General features: G+C 36.4%; 1 protein-coding gene across 1 annotated transcript; it reads left to right on the top strand.

Moving 5' to 3' along the window:
* Positions 1–19,200: 19,200 nt before the first annotated feature.
* On the top strand, positions 19,201–19,870 carry LOC133323621 (lectin subunit alpha-like). The gene is made up of 3 exons (XM_061532537.1): positions 19,201–19,332; positions 19,400–19,511; positions 19,569–19,870. The coding sequence occupies exons 1-3, from the start codon at positions 19,201–19,203 to the stop codon at positions 19,868–19,870; spliced, it is 546 nt and encodes a 181-aa protein (XP_061388521.1).
* The last annotated feature ends 4,890 nt before the right edge of the window (positions 19,871–24,760 follow it).

Below are 24,760 nucleotides of genomic sequence, written 5' to 3'. Positions count from 1 at the left end.
CATACCCACACACACACACCGATACACCTAACTATTCTGCACACTATATTTTTAGCTCTATTTGTTTCTGATTTCCATAGACCTTGCTCTGGTTTTGTAAACAAGCGGTTGGCTGGCTGGTTCGCTGGCTGGCTGGTCATAAACAGTTCAACAACAGCTGAATGGGGGCCCCCAAATCATATCATCAGTTTGTTGTTGTTGTGGATGCGAACAAAAAGGATGAGGCAATAAAAATTACATTTGTTGCATGGAGAACAACAAAGAGGGGCATTCGACAGCCACGCTTCGTAGACCAATCGAGGAAATAGGTTGGCGAATTTGCGTTGGCTCCGCATTACCGCCAACGGGAATAGCTTCAAGCTCAGAGAGGGACCCCTACAAAGTTTGAATGCATTCTGCATGCGGATGTTAAATGTTGTGGTTTCCTGGATGGATGTGGAGGTTCTTTTTTCGACTCTCCTTTTCCTATCTAACCACCAACACGAAGTGTTTGGAACTGTTTTCATTTTATTTTTTATTTTTTTATTATTTAACTCAATGAATGGGAGTAACTCAATTGAATAGACAAGTCCGTCCGTCCGCCAGTCTTTTCATAGAACTTTCATTCAAAACAAAAAACAACAAAGAATAAAGACTGAATAATGAAAAGGTGGGCAGACAGACAGACAGTCAGGTAGATTAGGTTTTGCGATTGCAATTTTTATCAAATTATAATGTTAGTAACAAATTAAAATACAATTAACATAAAATACAAAATTAAAATTCATTGACATTAAAATATATATATTTTTTTTAAATCCATGCCTTGTTCAGGTCCTTAACATATATTTTTTTAATCTAAAAACATATTCTTTTAAAAAATCCAAGCCTTGTTTGGAATCCACGTCTGCCTGAGGGTAGCTTGAAAAGATATTATTTTAAAAAATCCACGCCTGAGGGTAGCTTGAAAAGATATTCTTTTAAAAAATCCACGCCTGAGGGTAGCTTGAAAAAATATTCTTTTAAAAAATCCACGCCTGAGGGTAGCTTGAAAAAATATTCTTTTAAAAAATCCACGCCTGAGGGTAGCTTGAAAAAATATTCCTTTAAAAAATCCACGCCTGAGGGTAGCTTGAAAAAATATTCTTTTAAAAAATCCACGCCTTAGATGATCCTGAAAAAATATTCTTTTAAAAAATCCACGCCTGAGGGTAGCTTGAAAAAATATTCTTTTAAAAAATCCACGCCTGAGGGTAGCTTGAAAAAATATTCTTTTAAAAAATCCACGCCTTAGATGATCCTGAAAAAATATTCTTTTAAAAAATCCACGCCTGAGGGTAGCTTGAAAAAATATTCTTTTGAAAAATCCACGCCTGAGGGTAGCTTGAAAAAATATTCTTTTAAAAAATCCACGCCTGAGGGTAGCTTGAAAAAATATTTTTTTTTAAAAAATACACGACTGAGAGTAGCTTGAAAAAATATTCTTTTAAAAAATCCACGCCTGAGGGTAGCTTGAAAAAATATTCTTTTAAAAAATCCACGCCTGAGGGTATGTTGAAAAAATTTTCTTTTTAAAAATCCACGCCTGAGAGTAGCTTGAAAAAATATTCTTTTAAAAAATCCACGCCTGAGGGTAGCTTGAAAAAATATTCTTTTAAAAAAATCCACGCCTGAGGGTAGCTTGAAAAAATATTCTTTTAAAAAATCCACGCCAGAGGGTAGTTCAAAAAAAATATTTTTTAAAAAAATCCACGCCTGAGGGTAGCTTGAAATTTTTTTTTTAAATCCACGCCTGAGGATGGCTTGAAAAAATATTCTTTTTAAAAATCCACGCCTGAGGATGGCTTGAAAAATTTTTTTTAAAAAATCCAAGCCTGAGTGTAGCTTGAAAAAATATTTTTTAAAAAATCCACGCCTGAGGATGGCTTGAAAAAATATTCTTTTAAAAAATCCACGCCTGAGGATGGCTTGAAAAAATATTATTTTTAAAAATCCACGCCTAAAAAATATTCTTTTAAAAAATCCACGCCTGAGGTAGCTTGAAAACCCCAAAAAACTCATGCCTTGTTTAGGTCCTTAAAATGTTTTTAAATACCTTTTAAAAAATCGCTGTTGTAGATGACCTCAGCTGTCATCAAGTACGACTTTTTATGCTCTCTACTGTCGCATAAATGACGTGATATGCCAATTATTTGCATTTTTTTGTTTAATTCTTTATTTTTCCGTAATTAACATTTTTAATTAGTATAGGAAAAAAAATTAATTTTGTTGTGAGACATTAAATTTTAGTGGAATTTAAATAGTTCATATCCCCCACACACATACATACTTTTTTGCTCAAATCACATTTCAAAATTCTGAAAAAAAATCATTTCATTAAAAATCTCAAATCAAGGATGATTTCATTGAAGCATTTATTGCCTCACTCCCAACCTCTCTCTGTCATAATTAAATGAAAATAAACATTTTTGTATTTTTTCAAAATTATGATCAAGCTAATGAATTGAAAACAGAAGGGGAAAAATAAAATTCCGAAATTGTGTTTGGAATATTAGAATTTATTTTTCATTTATTTTTAATATTTTTTCGAGTGCCAAATAAATTCGGCATAAAATTTAAACGAATAAACAGCGAAGATTTCTTCAATAAATAAAAAAAATAATAATTTGTTTAGGTATTGAAAATAATTAGTTTTGCTTACGCAGGTTTAAATTTTGCAGGTAAAATCTGGGTATTTTTTTTTTTAAATTTCCCCATTTTTTGGGATTTTGAGAACCCATATTTAAGATATATCAGATCTCTATATAAAACTATTATTTTTCATTTTAATATTATTATTTTTTCTAAAAAAAAAAATTCAAATCCACATTTGTATTAGACCAAAGTACACAGACAATGTGGAGCAGTTGCTGTTGTTTTTGCTATGGTTGTTGTTCCATATAAAAATAATAATATTAGTCATTCGCAATATATAATTTGTTGTTGTTGTTTTTTTGCCATTATTATTTTTTATCGTTTAGTAATTGTGATTATCGTTTGTTTAGGACTTTGTGAATGTAAACGAGAAAAAAAGCGAAGCAAATAACAAAGAAAGACAAAAAAAAAAGAAAAAATAAATGACTATTTTCAAAAAAAAAAATAATAATAATAAAGAGTTGCTTTATTGAAAAAAGAGCTGGAAATAGTTTTTACAAATTCTTGTTATCGCCGATAAAAAAACATAAGCGCACACAAAACAACGACTTGTGTAAATTCTGAAAAAAAAACAGCAACAGAAAATATTGAAAATTGATGAAGTCATCGATCGGCACAGGTAAATACCAAACCAATCGCTTGGAAATATTCATAACAACATAGTGTTGTCACATTTTTTTCGTCTTCCCTTCTTACCCGCCAGCAGAACAGCAGTTATCTTTGTCATAGCCACCATCCCTCCAGTCATTCAGTTTGATTGCCATACTCAGAATCGGTAATGAAATAAGCGATAAGATAAAAATTGTGGGGTTTTTCAAAAAAAAAAAAAAAGAAAAAGAAAAAAAAACAGGGTAGACGCAGAAAAAATCGAAAGAATTCCAATAATTGCTGGAATAATTAGTGACAGAACATTTGTTTATTTATTTTGGAGCAGCTCTTTTAATATCATGGCAAAAATAAAAACATGATCTAATTTTCAAAACCCAAACCGAACATTTTTTGGAATTTTTGACATTGTGAAAATTACTGTCGACTTTATATAAGAGAATACCCAGTAAGAAAGTAGTTAAATCGAACAGGGCCGACTATATGATACACTTCACTACTTTGGGTAAATTCTACATACGTATCCCATCAATTGCATGTCAATGGTCCTTCGAAGAAGTTGAACGATTTTAAAAATGTGATCTTTATCTATAAGTGAACCGGCTAACATCACCGCATACACATGCCTTTCCGCAATCTATGCTAAATTTAATTCGGCAGAATTAGAGTCCTTTACGTACAATCGGAAAAAATTTTGTAAATCGATTTATAGCAAACTTGATACATGCTATTCAGTATATCGCACTGTTCAAAATTTGATCTCAATCAGACACCCGTTCGAAATATATATATGGAAGCTATGCATCTGCATTAATTTAAAAAAAAAAACGAGAAATTTCGTGTCAAATATCTAAAAATCGAAAAATATATTTAAAATCGGACGAAAACATATATGTGAGAGCTACATATAAATCAGAACCGATGTTCACGAAACTTAGCACATATCATTCTAGACTTAGTTGAGTACGCTACGGCAAATTTCATGAACATTGAAAGAAATATAGGGACTTTGGTACACCATTTGCATTAAATCGGACGAAAAAAATATATGGGAGCTATATCTACATCTGAACCGATACAATTCATCATAGACAGACCCAAGTCTATTGGGTCTTTACAAAAACATATTAAATCTATTTTTTGAACTTCCTCAATTTCAAAAGTATCATAAGATCCATTCAAAATTATTTTTAAAGCTACGAGCTGTCATAAAAAGCGCCAAAGAATTTCTCTACGAAATTTTCGCTACAAAAAAAAAAAATAAACCTGCGGGCATTCAATGAATTCCTCAGGCCAATGAGGACTCTTTTTTCTCTAGAAAAAAAAATCCTCAGACCACTGAGGACTCTTTTTTCTATAGAAAAAAATCCCCAGACCACTGAGGACTCTTTTTTCTATAGAAAAAATTCCTCAGACCACTGAGGACTCTTTTTTCTATAGAAAAAATTCCTCAGACCACTGAGGACTCTTTTTTCTATAGAAAAAAATTCCTCAGACCACTGAGGACTCTTTTTTCTATAGAAAAAAATTCCTCAGACCACTGAGGATTCTTTTTTCTATAGGAAAAAATTCCTCAGACCACTGAGGACACTTTTTTTCTATAGAAAAAAATCATCAGACCACTGAGAACACTTTTTTCTATAGAAAAAAAATTCCTCAGACCCCTGAGGAATCTTTTTTTCTATAGAAAAAAATTCCTCAGACCCCTGAGGAATCTTTTTTTCTATAGAAAAAAATTCCTCAGACCCCTGAGGAATCTTTTTTTCTATAGAAAAAAATTCCTCAGACCCCTGAGGACTCTTTTTTTCTATAGAAAAAAATTCCTCAGACCCCTGAGGAATCTTTTTTTCTATAGAAAAAAATTCCTCAGACCCCTGAGGAATCTTTTTTTCTATAGAAAAAAATTCCTCAGACCCCTGAGGAATCTTTTTTTCTATAGAAAAAAATTCCTCAGACCCCTGAGGAATCTTTTTTTCTATAGAAAAAATTCCTCAGACCCCTGAGGAATCTTTTTTTCTATAGAAAAAAATTCCTCAGACCCCTGAGGATTCTTTTTTCTATAGAAAAAAATTCCTCAGACCCCTGAGGATTTATTTTTCTATAGAAAAAAATTCCTCAGACCCCTGAGGATTCTTTTTTCTATAGAAAAAAATTCCTCAGACCCCTGAGGACTCTTTTTTGTATAGAAAAAAATTCTTCAGAAGACTGAGGACTCTTTTTTCTATAGAAAAAAAATCCTCAGACGTCTGAGGGCTCTTGAATGTCTCCAAAAATGTTCTTTAAAAAAATCAAGCGTACACTTATTTTCCAATTTTAAGCCTTGAATGATTTTTCTAAACATTAAATACTCTTTTCTTGGGAAACATGAAATTCGAAATTCACGCTCAAATTGACTAGTATAGATTAGATGACCTCCGGTGTTAATATCAGTCTGAGGATGTTTTCATTGATCACTTAGATCCAATCGAATAAATCAAAAATTTGTCCATTTTTTTTGTTTTTTTTTTTTTTTTTTTTGAGCAGATCAAACGAAATAAATTTTTATTCGTCACAAGTAAGATGAGATGAAATATTGATCGCTTTAAAAAAAAAATCCAAAACAAAAATTTGACTTGCTTGTATTGTAAAATTAAATAAACACCAAAATAATAATAACGATGAGAATAAAACCCACACAATTAATTAATTAGGTACACATTATAAAGAATCGTATAAACTTTATTACAAAAATTTTCCATTTAAAATTCAAAATGTTTGTAAAAATTCACAACATTAAAATAATCGCCAAAAACCACGGCAGAGTTCCTCTCAAATGTTTTAAAAACAAAATAACTAAAAACGAGAGTGATGAGTATCGGTGAGTAAGACAGGTCAACTCTAATACGCTTACGGGAAGCTTCCTCCCAACATGTTCGTTGATGTTATTGTTGTTGTTGTTGCCTTTTATTTTCAATTCAATAAACGTGAAATTTCATTCGATCAAAACATTCAACACGATGACATCATCATTTTCGGAACGGGGGGCTTACTAATGCTCCACGTTGTTTGTTGTCGTTTTTGCTAAATTCGTCATAGGCAGCAGTGCGATGATCACCAATACCACTAAACACCCGAAACATCGTCATCATTACTAATATCATCATCATGATCGGTATTGTGTTCGTCATTATCATCAATTATGTGTCTGTCTCTTGATCAAATACTTTAAGAAATAATTCCCCTTTCAAACAAAAAATATAGTTCGCAACTTTGATATCAAATATTTTTTTGTTTATCCATTGGAGTACTTCGTGACTAGTTTTTTGTTGTTGTTTTAATTTTTTTTTTTTTTGTAAATATATATTTTTTGTTTATTTCCTCATTTTGTCGAAAATTAACAATAAATCACATTCGTATATCGAATAAAGCATAAATAATCCAATCCACACACCAGAAATATTATGTCGAGCACTTGATTATGGAGAAGAAAACAAAAAAAAAAAAAAACAGAAGACGCCACATTTTTACGAAAAGAATGATTCTTAATTTTATTGGATGAGGGGAACATTGATGGTGGCTTTGAAACTTATTAAGATATGATCTGAAGATTTGTTAAACAAGTCTTCTTTATTTCCTTGTACTTTTGTGGTATTAAAGTAGGGGAATTTGTTTGTGATGTTTTCTTGATTTTATGAGGATATTGGATGGCATCTTCCCCAAAAAAAATGTTACAGGGTAAAGAATTTTGGAATTTTTAATTAGAGACCTGAGGAATTTATTTTCTATAGAAAAAACAGAGGGGCCTGAGGATTTTTTTTTATAGAAAAAACAATCCTCAGGTGCCTTAGGATTTTCAATGTACTGAGAAATTTTTTCTATAGAAAAAAAGAGTCATCAGTGTCTGAGGAATTTTTTCTATACAAAAAAACAATCATCAGGGTACTGAGATAAAAAAAATAGTTCTCAGGGACATGAGGAATTTTTCTATAGAAAAAATAATTCTGAATGTACGAAGGAATTTTGTACTGAGGAATTTTTTCTATAGATAAAATATCCTCAGTGTACTGAGGAATTTTTTCTATAGAAAAAAGAGTCCACAAGAGTCTCAGGGATTTTTTTCAAAAGGAATTTTTTCTATAGAAAAAATAAGAGTTCCCAGTGTTCTGAGGAATTTTGTCTATAGAAAAAAAGAGTCCTCAGTGTGTTGAGGATTTTTTTTCAAAAGAAAAAGAGTCTTTAGTTACCTGGACAATAGAAGAAGCTTTGGGTCTAAAGCAATAACAACCAGAAAGGAAAGTAGTAAAGTCGGACTGGGCTGACTATATAATAGCCTTCACCACTTTGGGTATATTCTACATATGTATCCTAATAGACGTCGCCTTTTCGAAGGAACATTGACATGAAATTGAACGAATTTAAATCTAAATCTAACCAGATTTTCTCGAAACTTAACACACGAGCTATGGTAGGGACAGATTTCCATCTCAAAGGCAAGAAAATTCCCATGAACATGCAGAACAACATCAAGTGTAAATACAAATACAGAAAAAAACACAATTTTTCTGTAAATACACTTGAAAATATATATAGGAGCGATATCTAATTCGGAACCGATTTGCTTGAAACTTGACCCACATCATTCTAGACATAATTCAGTATACTATGCAAAATTTCGTTCATGTCGAAATATATATATATAAGGGTTTTGGTGCACAATTTGCAGAAAATCGGACAAAACTATATATAGGAGCTATATCTAAATCTGAAGCGATTTTCTCGAAACTTGACACACATCATTCTATCCTCAATTGAGTACTCCGTGCCAAATTTCGTGCAAATCGAAAGATATATAGGGACTTTCGTGCATCATTTACATACAATCGGATAATACTATATATGGGAGCTATGTCTAAATGTGAACCGATTTTCCCGAAACTTAGCACACATCGTTTTGGACCTAATTCAGTATCCTATGCCAAATTTTGTGAAAATCGAATGATATATATGGACTTTGCAGCCCCATTTACCTTAAATCGGACGAAAATATATATAGGAGCTATATCTAAATCTAAACCGATTTTCTCGAAACTTAACACACATCATTCTAGACACAATTCAGTACTTAAATCTATGCAAAATTTCGTGCAAATTGAAAGATATATAGGGACTTTGGTGGACCATTTACATTAAATCGGACAAAAATATATATGGGAGCTATATCTAAATCTGAACCGATTTTCAGGAAATTTAAAATACATCATTCTAGACCTAATTCATTACGCTGTGCCAAATTTCGTGCAAACCGAAATGTATTAAGGGACTTTGGTGCACCATTTACATTAAATCGGACAAAAATATATATGGGAGCTATATCTAAATCTGAACCGATTTTCAGGAAATTTAACACACATCATTCTAGACCTAATTCATTACGCTGTGCCAAATTTCGTGCAAACCGAAATATATTAAGGGACTTTGGTGCACCATTTACATTAAATCGGACGAAAATATATATGGGAGCTACATATATCTAAATCTGAACCGATTTTCAGCAAAATTAACACACATCATTCTAAACCTAATTCATTACGCTGTGCCAAATTTCGTGCAAATCGAGAGAAATTGGACGAAAATATATATGGGAGCTATATCTAAATCTGAACCGATTTTCTTCAATTTCAATAGGGTTCGTTCTTGGGCCAAATTAGTGAGCTGAGTCAAATTTCTTCAAAATCGGATCATAAATGCGACCTGTACTTTGTTTACAATTTAACATCTACAGACGGACGGACGAACATGCATAAATCGATTCAGAAGGTGATTCTATGCATATTCTCAAAAGGAACCGTGTGTCAATCTCGTTTCCTTTTGCCTGTTAAAAATATATATGCACAAAGACATAATACCCTGTACCACAGTGTGGTGAATGGTATACAAAATCCGAAGCACTGATTTTTTAATCCAAGCTTATTTAGGAAAAATATATTTTTATAAATTAATACATGTTGAAAAAATCTTTAAAAATATCTTTAAAAAAAATATGCGCCTATGGTCCACAAAAAATTTATTTTTAAAAAAACCCACATCTATATACTGGCTTATATAACATAAAAAACCTATGCTCTTATATGTATGTTCTTTAAAAAATATTTAAAAATCTACGAATATATAGGCTTTGCAAAAATATTAAAAAATCCAAGCCTTTATATATGACCTTTGAGAAACAAATCGCTGGCTTGACTTGTAAAGGCGGCAAGTCCATATTTCACAATTTTTTCAGGAGAGACAAAAAACAATCAAACTTTCTTTTGAATACAGATTTTTTAAATCTGTAAATGCTATTTGTTTTTGTATTGTATGTGTAATTTAATTGCGTAAAGGCAAAATGAAAAAATTAAGTATTTGCGGAGATACACGCCTTTTTTGGGACTTACAGCTTTTTCTGTCGCTAAGTTTGCATGTTTTAATGGACTTAGGTCTTTTTCTTACAACTTGTCTATCATTATATTTTCTAATTACTGCAATACTTTTTATTTTTACATGTTAGTATTATCTAAAAGAGTAAAGATTGTTTTGGAATAATAATTCATTCAAAAATATGAATAAACAAGTAAAAACATCTCTATTTAGGCAGGTGGAATATTGGGGATAACGTTATATGAGCGGTGCCCTAAAATGTGGACCAATATTGGTAAGTTTTTGTTGGAAGGTGAGCTACCCCATAAGTATCTAAAATACCATATTACAGTCAATTCGGCTGAAAATCATGTCCAAAATCTTGAAAATAAAAAGTGGACCTACAACCTTTACATGATGTTAAGCCTGCGACAACAATAACAAATGAGATAACTCTATTTTTATTTTTTTAGATCGATGTATTTTGCCTCTTTATACATAACTGTATCAAAATCTCAATTTCTCGAAAATTGGACTTGCTGCCTTTACAAGTTAAGCCAGCGAAATGTTAGATTTGTTTGTTAGAATAATTTTCTTTGCGAAGTATGTATGCCATCCTCATAATCACAAGGCTGATGGTATAATAAGACTAATCAGTATCTGAAAAAAAGTTATCTATAACAGGGACCTGAGCAGGGGGTCAGGTCAGGGGTACAGAGCCCACTAAGGAATATTTTTTGTTCCTACAATAAGTTTTTTTAAGCAGAGAATATGTCATATCGCAACAGCTGCCCTGGTGATTTTGTTCTACAGAGTACTCGGAACCCGATACCTTTTTTTCTACAGAAAACTACGTCTCAAGGAATGAAGAACTCAGAATCTGAATATTTTTCTTATCTAAGAAATCTTATTTCCTATAGAAAAAGAGAATATTTTGAAATCACGATTTCAAAACATCTCAAAATTACGCGAATTTTGGTTTGGCTTTCTTATTTTAATTGTCATTCATTCATTCATTCAAAAGTAAACCCCAGTCATTATCAAAATTTGACATCTTATTCCACTTGAATTTCCATTTCCGTTTTATTCCACTCTCCACCACCATTCGAATGGCTGGACAATTGTTGATAATTCCTCCTTTTGCCCCAGAAAGGTTTTCACAACATTTGGTTTAGAAGGCGCGCAAAAATTGTTTTGCACGGCTGAACTTGTTGGCTGTCAAACTCCAACATTACTACACTACACTTTGCTAACAACAAATAATAATAACAACAAAAACAAAATACGAATACAAACAACAACAAAACTGGTTTACCTTCACTTGATGACAAAAAACAGCGCGTGACCTCTGCAAGTGGTGCTGTTGTTACTGCTGATGTTGTTGTTGTTACTTTATTGTAATTTGAAACCAAAACACACACAATATTTAAACAAAAATATATTTTTTGCAAACACCAATTTTTCAAAGTAATAATTTTCACAATTTTTATGAAGCTCTCTCTATTTCTTTTCACTTTGAAAGATAAACAATTTGTTGTTATTTTATTCAATTGAGAATTTTATTTTCCTTTTTTTTTGGTTGGTAATTCACAAAAAATTTGTGTAAACACACACACGCACGTTCGAATATTATAAACCCACACGCGTCACTCCGTTTGCTTCAATTAAAATCCAAAAAATAATCGTTTTCGTTTTCAAAAAAATAATAAATTGTATATTTTTTTCGATTCGCACAGCACGTCGTTATTGCGAACGGTGTACACGAGCTTAACGTTCTATCGTTCACGAAACTTTTATCACAACTGTTTTGTATGTTTGCCAGACTTGGTTGTCGTTGCCGCCAAAGCCAAACACATGAATGGAGGAAATCAACAGAGTGTTTTCGGTGCTCTTATGTTCACTCTCTCTCATTCACACACACACTCTTGTTGGTGGTGCAAATAAAAGTTTGGAGTGTGTTCATTCCTGCTATTTTGTTTGGGGGCTTCAATTGGCAGCCATATGATTGTTGCTTGTTTATTTTGAATGGGGAAAAATATTGTCAGCCGTTAAAAGCTCTCGCGTTTGAATAAAGTGATGCTAACTTTGCGTTTTTTGTTCAGCCTTCATGAAGAAACATCCGACAACGGCATGAGGTTGATTGCATTCGCGGCAGCAAAAATCATGGTAGTTAGCAGCACCAGATTCAAACATCTCGATATACACAAGGCCACCTGGATTTCTCCTAATCGAGCAACGAGAAATCAAATTGGTCATGTTGTGATAGACGGAAGGCATTCATCCATTGTATTAGACTTTCTATTGATCCGAGGAGCGAATATCGATTCAGCCAAGGTTCGCACTCGTTTTATTGTTGGAGCAAAGGTGCGATTTAACACAACACGGAAACTCGATGTCGAAAAGCGGGGTAGCTGCGGCCTACCCCGCTCAAATTACCCACATGCTTGACGAAAACAGCCCTTGTCCCGATAATAATATAGAAGCACAATGGCAGAGAATTGTCCACTCCCTACAAACTGCAGCAAAAACAACACTTAGGTACCAAAAATTACCACAAAGAAACCCATGGTACGATCAGGAGTGTCGTAATACTACTAATGTGAAAAACGCAGCGTATAGGGCAACCCTGCAGACAGTAGCAACACGTAATGCAATGGAGAATTCTCGGGGAAAAGGAGAGATGAGAATCGTATTTTCAGAAAAAAGAAGAAATAACAAGAAAAACTTGAGCGTGAGCAAATCGACATGTACAGGAGTCACAATGAAGTCCTGAAATTTTACCAACGAGTAAAACACCAAACCGAAGGTGCCCTATGACTGAACCTCAGCATCCTGTGCCCCGTGCACAACAAAGGAGACAAGACTATATGTGCCAACTATAAAGGAATAAGTCTCCTTCCCATCGTATATAAAGTGTTATCCAGTGTGTTGTGTGTACGACTGAATCCAATGACATTATTGGACCATATCAATGGGGTTTCAGACCTGGCAAATCCACCATTGACCAGATTTTCACTCTGCGACAAATCCTGGAAAAGACCCACAAAAAACACATCGACACATTTTACCTTTTCGTCGTCTATAAAGGCAATTCGACAGCCCTATCTGTTCAGAGGTGTATAAAGCCATGTCTACGTTTGGCATTCCTGTAAAATTAATACGGCTATGCAGGATAATCTTAACTGATACAATGTCAGCAGGATACAATGCCTAACGAGGATTCAGACAAGGTGACAGTTTGTCATGAGTCCTGTTCAACATTCAGCTTGAAAAGGTCTTACGAGATGCAACTGTGAACAGAAATGGCACTCTGTATACCAAACATCATATGTTACTTGCCTACGCCGATGGCATCGAGCGGTAACAGCCACCTTTGAACAAATTGAGAAGGAGTCTGCCAAAGTGGGTCTGGCAGTAAACGGCGAGAAGACCAAACTGATAGTACCAACGCGCAAGAAGTCCCGTAAACTGTGTAACTTGAAAACTACAGCTTCGAGGTAGTGAACAATTTTATATACCTTGGTACCGTCATAAATAAAACTAATAACATCAGCTTTGTAATCAGGAGGAGAATAGTGTTGCCCTACTGATGCTACTATGGTCTGAGTAAGCAAATCAAAAGCAAGGCCACCTCTCGCCAAACCAAACTCAAACTCTACAAGACGTTGATATTACCCGTGCTGTTGTATTGATCTGAAGCATGGGTACTTGCGCAAGCAGATGAGGCAGCTATTGTGATGTTTGAAAGAAACATTCTCCAAAAGATCTACGGCCAATCTGCGTCGACGGTGAATATCGGCGTCGAATGAACCACGAGATTTACAATTTATACGCGGACATTGGCATAATCAGACGTATTAAGCTGCAGCGACTACGGTGGCTCGGCCATGTTGTGCGAATGAATGAGAATGCCCAGCTCAAAAAGGCATATAAAAGCGAGCCTACTGATGGTTCCCGCAGAAGGGGAAGGCCACGAACTAGATGGAAAGACCAAGTAGAAATGTTGTTTCTTGGAACGTAGATGCGCACAAGACCGACGGCCTTGGAAATATTTTTTAATCTCGGCTTATGGAACAACCGCTCTGTAACAAGCCAGCTATGTAAGTGTCCACATATACATGGCTATAAAAATCGCTTTGTTAGCATCATTGCCAACTGTGGAGAAAAGCTTTTATCAACAGCTTTAATTATAAATTTCGTGCATACCGCTTATTCTCTCCCTCTCTATGTATTTGTTTATTAGGTTTGTTTTGATTTTATCCTTCGTATCAATGTTTACACTGCCATATAATGTTGTTCGGCAAACAGTTGTATCTTCGAGAAAAAAAAAAACACACACACAACTTTACTATCGTATCGTATGGCACGTCTATTTAACAGATGTAAATTAGAAAACGAAAAAAGCTGTTTCGGATAAGGGGGAAAACAAACAACAGTGTGTAAAACTATAGCACAGATTTGTCATAAGAAAATAAAATATTTAAAAAAAGGGTCTAATTTGGAAAAAAAAATAATTCAAATATAATCAACCTAGAGTTGTTTATTAAAAATATTGGCGTGGATCTATACAAATCCAGAATGAATTTGTTAATACTTTTTTTGGATTTTTTACTTATATTTAATAAATAATACCTGTTTCCCTGCTTGCAAATGCAAATTTTCTTCACATATGCACCCCTTCAGCTCACTGCAGGGTGCATCATTCCATTCGAAATCGGGAATTTTTTAAAAATATTTTTTATGTGTCCATATATTGGCGTGAATTTTTAAATACATTTTTAAAGAAATATTCCTAAGTTTGGATATATCGTTAAATATCTGCTATTTTATTCAACACCCTTGTCACCCCTGTAGATTTCAACACCTTGCCATGGCTTTGGCATAAACTTTGTTCAGCTGAAATTTTTGTCTAACTGCGTAACAATAACGACGTCATTTCTTTGATTACAACCCAGAAACACAACAACAAGAACAATAGCACTCGCATTACAACAAAATTGAATTTTTTTTACAACTACACTCCACAACAACAATCCGAATGAGGGATGTTTACAAAGACGTTTAGAAACCCTTCTTACAACGGGGAAAAAAATGGAAAATTACATTCGAATATGTAATCTGAGGGCAGCCATTGTGGTGGATTTGGAAGGGAATGGAAATGGAGGGGGTTGAAATACAAATATATGTATGTTTCCAAAGCTGTCTCATGCATAAATAATGTGAGGGATTTTTTTTGTGGAATATAAAAGGAATGTTGTTTTATTGACAATAGTCCTTGATCTTGAATTACATCATCGGAATTAGGAAGTGATGAGAAAAAACTTGGTGGCACTTGTTGGGTCAGACCTGGAAGAGGTTCTTAGATTAATATCAGGTCTTCAAATGCCGATACTAGCCTTTATATGTTGAAAGTCTTGCAAGCAAATTGATAATTCGGCTCGCTGGTGCTTCTAATGAAATTGGATTCAATTAACTAAAAGAATCCGATGTGGTATTCCGAATAATTTATTGTACTCTCTTATCGGCATGAACAACAAATTCTTCTTAATCAGTGTCAAAAATGTTTATTAGGGAGGATTTATTGTAATTAAAAAGTTCACGCTTATATATCGGTCATAAAAAATGTTTTTTAAAACCCACGCCAATATAATCCACTCCTATTACTTACTTACTTACACGCCAATATATGGGTCATGAAAAAAATCCACGTCTATTACTTACTTAGCTGGCTTGTTACAGAACGGTTGTTCCATAAGCGGAACTTATGGAACAACCGTCGGTCTTATGGATTTCCAAGCGCGTCGGTCTTGTGCGAATCTCCTCCATCGCCTAGCCATCGTAATCACTGCAGCTCAATACGACTGACAATGTCGATGTCCGCATATAAATTGTAAAACTCGTGGTTCATTTGACGCCGATATTAACCGTCGACGCGGATCGGCCAGTAGGTCTTTCGGAGAATTTTTCTTTCAAACACCCCAAGAGCTGCCTCATCTGCTTGCGCAAGTACCCATGCTTCAGATCCATATAACAGCACAGGTAGTATCAGCGTCTTGTAAAGTGTGAGTTTGGTCTGGCGGGAGGTGACCTTGTTTCTAAACTGCTTACTTAGATCATAGTAGCATCTGTTGGCCCGTGGTGTACGAAAAGCCATTTCTGTTCACTTTTGCCTCTCGTATGACCTTTTTCAGCAAGATGTTAAAAATGTCACACGACAAACTGTCACCTTGTCTGAATCCTCGTTCGGTATTAAAGGGCTCCGAGAGGCCCTTTCCGACTTTAACTGCTGATATTGTGCCAGATAAAGAATGGGTGGAATGTGTCGATGTGTTTTTCGTCTTTTCCAGGATTTGCGGCAGAGTGAAAATCTGGTCAATGGTTGATTTGCCAGGTCTGAAGCCGCATTTGGTATGGTCCAATAATGTCATTGAGCATTGGCTTCAATCGTTCACACAGCACACTGGATAGCACTTTATATGCGATGGGAAGAAGGCTAATTCCTCTATAGTTGGCACATATCGTCTTGTCTCTTTTTTTGTGCACGGGACACAGGATGCTGAGGTTCCAATCATTGGGCATGAGTTCCTCTAGCCAAATTGTACTAATCAGCTGATGCATGCTCCTGACCAGCATCTGACCACCAGTCTTGAATAGTTCGGTTGGTAAGCCGTCGGCTTCTGCTGCTTTATTGTTCATGAACCGATTAATTGTCTTTATGACCTCATCGTAGTATACACTTTATACCGCCATCTGATATTGGTTCTGGGGTATCTTCTTCACCGCCACTATTTGATACCAGAAGCTTTTCAAAATACTCCTTCCAGATCCTCAACACGCTGTCTGTATCTGTCACCAGGTTTCCTTCTTCATCTCTACAGGAGGATGTGCCTGCACCAAAGCCTTCGGTTTGGTTTTTTACCCGTTGGTAGAATTTTCGGACTTCATTCTGACTCTTATACATCTCGATTTGCTCACACTCACGTTTTTCTTGTTATTTCTTCTTTTCTCCCGATAATTCTCCATCGCATTACGTGTTGCTACAGTTTGCAGGGTTGCCCTATATGCTGCGTTTTTCACATCAGTAGCATTACGACACTCCTGACCGTACCACGGATTTCTTCGTAGGGAGTGGGCAATTTTTTGCCATTGAGCTTTTATACTATTATTATCGGGACAAGAAGTGCTTTCGTCAAGTAGGTGGGTAAGTTGAGCGGAGTAGGCCTCGGTTACCTGTTGTGTTTGCAGTTTTCGACGTCGAGTTTCCATGTTGCTGCAACATTATGACAAGTGCGAACCTTGATTGCTACAAGGTAGTGACCCGAATCGATATTCGCTCCTCGGATCAATCGAACGTCTAATACATTGGATGAATGCCTTCCGTCTATCACAATTTGATAAATTTGATTTCTTGTTGCTTGATCTCCTGAAATCCAGGTGGTCTTGTGTATATCGAGATGATTGAATCTGATGCTGCTAACTACCATGTTTTTTGCTACCTTGAAGTCAATCAACCTCATGCCGTTGTCGGATGTTTATTCATGAAGGCTGAATTTTCCGACGGCGGGGCCAAAGATATTTTTCTTTCCGATTTTTGCATTAAAATCTCCTAGCAGAATTTTAATATCATGGCCAGGGCAACGATCATATGCAGTTTCTAGGCGCTCGTAAAAAATGTCTTTGGTCTGTTCATATTTGTCTTCCGTCGGAGCATGGGCGCAAATAAGACTGATGTAGAAGAACTTCGCTTTTATGCGGATTATAGCAATTCGCTCATCTACTGGAGTGAATCTGGAGACAAGGTCTTTTATTCTCCTGTTAACCATAAATCCGTAGCCAAATTCATGTCTCGTTTCATGGCAGCTATAATACAGGACGTAATCGTCTTCTTGAGTAAATCCGCCAAAGTGAAAACTGCGCCTGTTCTGTACAACGTGCGCACATTCCAAGTGCAGATTCACAGATCGTGGTCATTTATACAACAACATTAGGAGGGTTTGGTTTTCTTTTTCTTTGCTTTTTCAAAGTAGAAGGGGTTTTCCCAGTGTTTGCAACTAACCCGATGACTCAACCCATTTGTTTTATAGTTATTATGGGTGAACTCCTGGCACATATCGGCTCACTATTTCAACGGGTGATGAAAATAGCTACCCCAGGTGACACCGCGAGGAGGTCAGTGTCCACAATAGAGATGAAAGGGGGACCAAGATAAGCCTGGACTTCGCCATGTTAAAGCCAAACAGAGCCGTTGTTTGGTATCTATCAACCCCACGCCACCCCCACGCCTATTAGAGGTCATCGAAAATATATTTTTAAAAAGTACACCAATAGGGGACTTTTAAAAAATTATTTTAAAATATCCACCCTAATATATTCTAAAACCAGTGAGCGGAGCAGTATAGTCGGACGGGGCCGACCATACGATACCCTACACAACTACCACGAACTCTAACTTTCTGAGGATGTTTATTCCGAGTCGGAGTAATATTTCGTGATATTTGCCCCCTCTTGTCCGATTAGAGGTTAACAACACCTCTTCCTTACTTTTTTCGAATATTCAGTACAGTCTTTCTAATTACTTGTCCAGATTACCTTCACTGTGGGTTGTGTTGTGATTTTCGGATTATACTCTACTTGAAAACACACAAAAAATTAGTTTTCGGTCCATTTCATCCCAAAATTTTAATCTGATCATCACCGAAAATTGTAGGCGTTGTTCTTGACCATAAGTGGAACTTCATGAAAAATTTCAAAGCCATCAGCGCGATATTTCTCCCTCTAATGTGGTAATGGGTTACTAAATAATATCTGAATACGTAAGCACCTGTAAATATTTGACTGTAACTCCCACATCTGAGTAGATACATCACTATATTTGGTATCAATTTAAACCCCAACCACTCCTCTTGGATATGCTATCAACTTCTCGGGTCTATGTCCTTCAGGGGCAAATATATAAGCAATAGAATACAAAAATTGTAATTTTTCACACAAAAGTCGGGGTCCATTTGACCCGCTAAATATTGACCGATCCTTATCAAAACAGGCATGCTTATTCTTTGGCCCGATCCCCTTCTCCATGTAAAATTTCGCGATGTTCGCGCCATAATTGCGGCCTCTGGAGCGACCAGAAAAACCGACAAAAATTTTGTATTTGGTCCATTTCATCCCCTAAATATTAACTGATCTTTACCCAAAACAATAGGGGTCTTCATTGGCCAGAACCCATTCTACATGCAAAATTTCGTGAAGATTGGTCCATAACTGTGGCCTGTATCGTGTTTACAAATTATAATGGACAGACGGACGGACGGACGGACGGACGGACACACATGTCTAGATCGACTCAGCTAGTCGAGATATGACGATCGGTATACTTAAAGGTGGGTCTAGGACCAATATTTCGCGGCGTTACAAACTTTTGGGGCTGCACAAAGCTATAATACCCTGACAACATAGTTGTGTAGGGTATAAATATATTCGTTGATAATTTTTGTTTACGTGAAAAATATTCAAAAACATTTCAGTTCAATTCTCTGTCTTAAGATGATGAGATTTGCAGTTCCGCTCATAATTTTTGTTGGTCTACAAAATTGGATTTTGGTGCAGACAATACCCGTCGAAAAGTGGTTTCAATTGGATGGAGGAAATGAAACAATTTTTATCGAAAGGGAATATAAAGTATATTTAAAACCCCATTCCGAATTAAAAATAAAAAAATAATAACCGAATCCCTTTTGAATTCCAGTATAATTGGTATCAAGCCCGCAATGAATGCCTTCTGAAAAACATGACCCTAATCACGGTGGACACTTCGGAGAAGAGCGAATTATTGACCTCGTTACTGAAGCGGATATTTGGTAAGCCAAGGCTTTTTATTTCAAAATTCTAAAATCCATCATGAAAATTAATTTCAGAAAAATCCCATAATTTATGGATTGGTGCCGATGAGTTGGGTCAGGAGGACCACTTCGTTTGGTCTTCGACGGGAAAACGTTTCGAATTCACCAATTGGAGTAAAGGTAAGCCCAGTCACAATCAAGGCCAGGAACATTGTGTTAATTTGTGGGAAAGCTCCGATTTCGAATGGAATGATGCACCCTGCAATGAACTGAAGGGGTTCATATGTGAAGAAAATTTGCACTTGCGAGCAGCAAAACAGGAATTACAACACATGAAAAATCTGGTATATGAAGTCTATGAAAGGTGTAGTGGATAAAAAAAATTAATAAAAATAAAATAATAACAAAATTTAAATCATTTAAAAAATCCGCAATTTTAAAAGGACCTCCACGCCTATATAAGGATGCCGAAAAAATATTTTTAAAAAATCCACGCCTATATAAGGATGCCGAAAAAATATTTTTAAAAAATCCACGCCTATATAAGGATGCCGAAAAAATATTTTTAAAAAATCCACGCCTATATAAGGATGCCGAAAAAATATTTTTAAAAAATCCACGCCTATATAAGGATGCCGAAAAAATATTTTTAAAAAATCCACGCCTATATAAGGATGCCGAAAAAATATTTTTAAAAAATCCACGCCTACTTACTTAGCTGGCTTGTGACAGAACTTTCGTTCCATAAGCCAAGCTTAAAGAAAGATTTCCAGGCGAGTCGGTCTTTTGCGCAGTTTTTCTAATTTGAAAGACCATATTCGGCAATGTTGTTTTCCACTTGATCTTTCCATCTTATTCGTGGCCTTCCTCTTCTGCGGAACCATTAACTGGTTCGGTTTTATATCCCTTCTGGGCTGGGGCATCTTCATCACAACATGACCTAGCCAACGTAGTCGCTGCAGCTCAAGGTCTAACAATATCGATGTCCGAGAATAGCTGGTACAACTCATGGTTCACTCGACGGCGATATTCACCGTCAACGTGGATGGGACCATAGATCTTTGGGATAATTTTTCTCCCAAACACTCCAAGAGCTGCCTCATCTACTTGCGCAAGTACCCATGCTTCAGATCGGTATAACAGCACGGGTAGTATCAGCGTCTTGTAGAGTGTGAGTTTGGTCTGGCGGGAGGTGGCCTTGCTTTTGAGTTGCTTACTCAGACCATAGTAGCATATGTTGGCTAGTGATGGCCAACATATCCTTCTCCGAATTTCAAAACTGATGTCATTCGGTATGGCCGTGCCAAGGTTTATAAAATCTTTGACTACTACCTCGAAGCTGTAGTTCTGAAGTTCCACAGTTGATCCGAGTCTACTGGACGTCTTGCGCGTTGATACCATCAGCTTGGTCTTCTCGTCGTTTACTGCCAAACCCATTTTGGCAGACTCCTTCTCAATTTGTTCAAAGGTGGCTGTTACCGCCCTCAGTGTTCGACCAATTATGTAAATATCATCGGCGTAGACGAATAACATGTGTTGTTTGGTGTACAGAGTGTCATTTCTGTTCACTTTTGCCTTTCGTATGACCTTTTCCAGCACGACAAACTGTCACCTTGTCTGAATCCTCGTTCGGTATTAAAGGGCTCCGAGAGGTCATTTCGGACTTTAACTGCTGACCTTGTGTCACTCAAAGTTATCCTGCAAAGCCATATTAATTTTGCAAGAATGACCTTTTCCAGCACGACAAACTGTCACCTTGTCTGAATTCTCGTTCGGTTTTAAAGGGCTCCGAGAGGTCCTTTCCGACTTTAACTGCTTATCTTGTGCCAGTAAAAGTTATCCTGCATAGCCGTATTAATTTTGCAGGAATACCGAACGTAGACATGACTTTAAACACCTCTGAACGGATAGGGCTGTCGAATGCGGCTTTATAGTCGACGAATAGGTGGAATGTGTCGATGTGTGTTTCGTGGGTCATTTCCAAATCCTGGCGCATAGTGAAAAACTAGTCAATGGTGGATTTGCCAGGTCTGAAACCGCATTGATATGATCCAATAATGTCATTGACCATTGGCTTCAGTCGTTCACACAGCACACTGGATAGCACTTTATATGCGATTGGAAGGAGACTTATTCCTCTATAGTTGGCACATATCGCCTTGTCTCATTTGTTGTGCACGGGACACAGGATGCTGAGGTTCCAATCATTGGACATGTATTCTTCTAGCTAAATTGTACTAATCAGCTGGTGCATGTTCCTTACCAGCATCTGACCACCAGTCTTGAACAGTTCGGGTTGTAAACCATTGGCACCTGCTGCTTTATTATTCTTCAGCCGATTGATTGCTACGCCTCTATAAGGATGTCGAAAATATATATTTTTTTTTAAAAAATCCATGCCTATAGAAGGACCTCGAAAAAAATATTTAAAAAAAATCAATTTTGAAAACAAAATATGTATATAAAAACTTTTGTATTACAATGAAAGTAATTGATTTATTAAATCCTTTTTCAATTCCAAATCACGCTTGCTTAAAGCCAAATATGGATTCTCCTCGCAAATGAAACCCATTTTATTCACACAGCGGGTATCGTTCCATTCATAATCGGTTGTCTCCCAAATATGGACACAATGTTCCATGTCCTTGTAATTATCCGGATTACCCAAATTCCAGTTGGCAAAATCAAAACGTTTTCCCGTCAATGGCCAAACAAATTGGCCCTCCTCAGCCAAATCGTGGCCGCCAAGATAAAAATTGAATTTTACTAAAAGGAAAAAAATATATATTAGAATTACAAAAAATATTTATAAAAATATTTCCCCTACATTTTTTTGTTCTCAGTAGAGAGGTGAGAGCGGCACTTTTTGCCGCCGTGTCCACAGTTATCAAGGTTAGGTTTCTAAGGGCACATTCATTCCAGGCTTGATACCAGTTGTACTGTAAATCGAAAAATACAGATATTTCTCTCAAAAATAAATGTAAAGAATTTTTTTACCTTCTGTTCGGTATCAATAAAAATTCTCCCAAAATTATCCATTTGATGATATTTATCCTGGGGTATGGCCTGTATCTTTGTGATTAGCACGGCTAGTAAGAAACCGCAAAATAGAAAATTGTTAATACCTCTTGCCTTCATGATTGTCTAGCGGATTGTGATTTTTATTCGCACAATTTTTTGTTTATATTTATTCAAGTTGTATTCGTTTTTAAAATTCTTGGCAAATTGATAAGCAGCCTCATCTGGAGGGGAAGCACAGAAAGAAAAATCTCTCAGTGACCTTTGATAAGAATTTGAACACTTCCCCACATAACAATTAAGCAAAGCAAGGGAATTCCTCACGGTGATTCGAAATAAAATTTAAAATTTAAATAGAAGTGATTTGAAATAATAAATTCCGTAGGTCTTTGAAAAATATTTTTAAAAAATCCGCGACTATATATGGGTGGCGTAGGGGATGATAGATACCAAGCAACGGCTCTGACGAAGTAGCGAGCTAATATGTGCCGCGAGTTCACCCATAAGAACGATAAAGAAATGGGTTAAGGCGTCGGGTTAGTTGCCCACACTCGGAAAACCCCTCATACTATGAAAAAGCAAAGAAAAAGAAAACCAAACCCCCCCTAATGTTGACACCCGCAAACGTATAAAGGACCACGATCTGCGAATCTGCACTTGGAATGTGCGCACCTTGTACAGAACAGGCGCAGTTTTCGCTTTGGCGGATGTAGTCAAGAAGTAAAAAGCCGATATTATTGCCGTACAGGAAATGCGATGGATTTATGGTTAACAGGAAAATAAAAGACCTCGTCTTCAGATTCACTCCAGTAGATGAGCGAATTGCTGTAATCCGCATAAAAGCGAAGTTCTCCTACATCAGTCTTATTTGCGCCAAAGACATATTTTATGAGCGCATATGATCGCTGCCCTGGCCATGACATTAAAATTCTGCTAGGAGATTTTAATACAAAAATCGGAAGGGAAAATATCTTTTGCCACAACGTCGGAAAATTCAGCCTTCATGAAGAAACATCCGACATCGGCATGAGATTGATTGACTTTGCGACAGCAAAAAAACATGGTAGTTAGCAGCACCAGATTCAAGCATCTCGATATACACAAGGCCACCTGGATTTCTCCTGATCAAGCAACGCGAAATCAAATTAATCATGTTGTGATAGACGGAAGTCATTCGTCCAGTGTATTAGACGTTCGGTCGATCCGAGGAGCGAATATCGATTCGGACCACTATCTTGTAGCAGCCTCGGTTCGCACACGTCTTAATGTTGCAGCAAAGGGGCGATCTAACACAACACGGAAACACAACTTACCCACCTGCTTGACGAAAGCACTTCTTGTCCCGATAATAGTATAGAAGCACAATGGCAAAGAATTTCCCGCTCCCTACAAACTGCAGCAAAAGCAGTACTTGGATACCAAAAACCACCACCAAGAAACCCATAGTACGACCAGGAGTGTCGTAATGCTACAGATGTAAAACGCAGTGTATAGGTCAACCCTGCAGACAATAGCAACACGTAATGTGAAGGAGAATTACCGGGAGAAAAGGAGAGAGGAGAAACGTGTTGAAAAAAATAAGAAAGAATAAGAAAAACGTGAGCGTGAACAAATCGAGATGTACAGAATTCAGAATGAAGTCCTGAGTCGGAGTAAAACACCAAACCGAAGGTTTTGGTGCAGGCACATCCTCCTGTAGAGATGAAGAAAGAAACCTGGTGACAGATACAGACAGCGTGTTGAGGATCTGGAAGTAGTATTTTTAAATAGTGGCGGTGAAGAAGATACCCCAGAACCAATAAGAGATGACGGTATAGAATGTATGCCACGTAGCCAAGATGAGGTCAGAATAGCAATTAATCGGCTGAAGAACAATAAAGCAGCAGGAGCCGATGGGATACTAGTCGAACTATTCAAGACTGGTGGTCAGATGGTGGTTAGTAGCATGCACCAGCTGATTAGTACAATTTGGCTAGAAAAATGCAGGAAGGTTCCAATCATTGGGCGCCTCAGCATCATGTGTCCCGTGCACAAAAAAGGAGACAAGACGATATGTGCCAACTATTGAGGAATTAGCCTTTTTCCCATCGCATATAAAGTTCTATCCGGTGTGCTGTGTGAACGATTGAAGCCAATGGTCAATGGCATTATTGGACCTTACCAATGCGGCTTCAGACCTGACAAATCCAACATTGACCAGATTTTCACTTTGCGCCAAATCCTGGATAAGACCCGCGAAAAACACATCG

Source organism: Musca vetustissima, unplaced genomic scaffold (genome assembly GCF_032173495.1).
Source record: "Musca vetustissima isolate MV318-11 ecotype Yass unplaced genomic scaffold, APGP_CSIRO_Mvet_v1 utg33026, whole genome shotgun sequence".
NCBI lineage: Eukaryota > Metazoa > Arthropoda > Insecta > Diptera > Muscidae > Musca > Musca vetustissima.
Note: the sequence above shows the minus strand (reverse complement) of the source record. Positions and strands in the feature narration are given on the sequence as shown.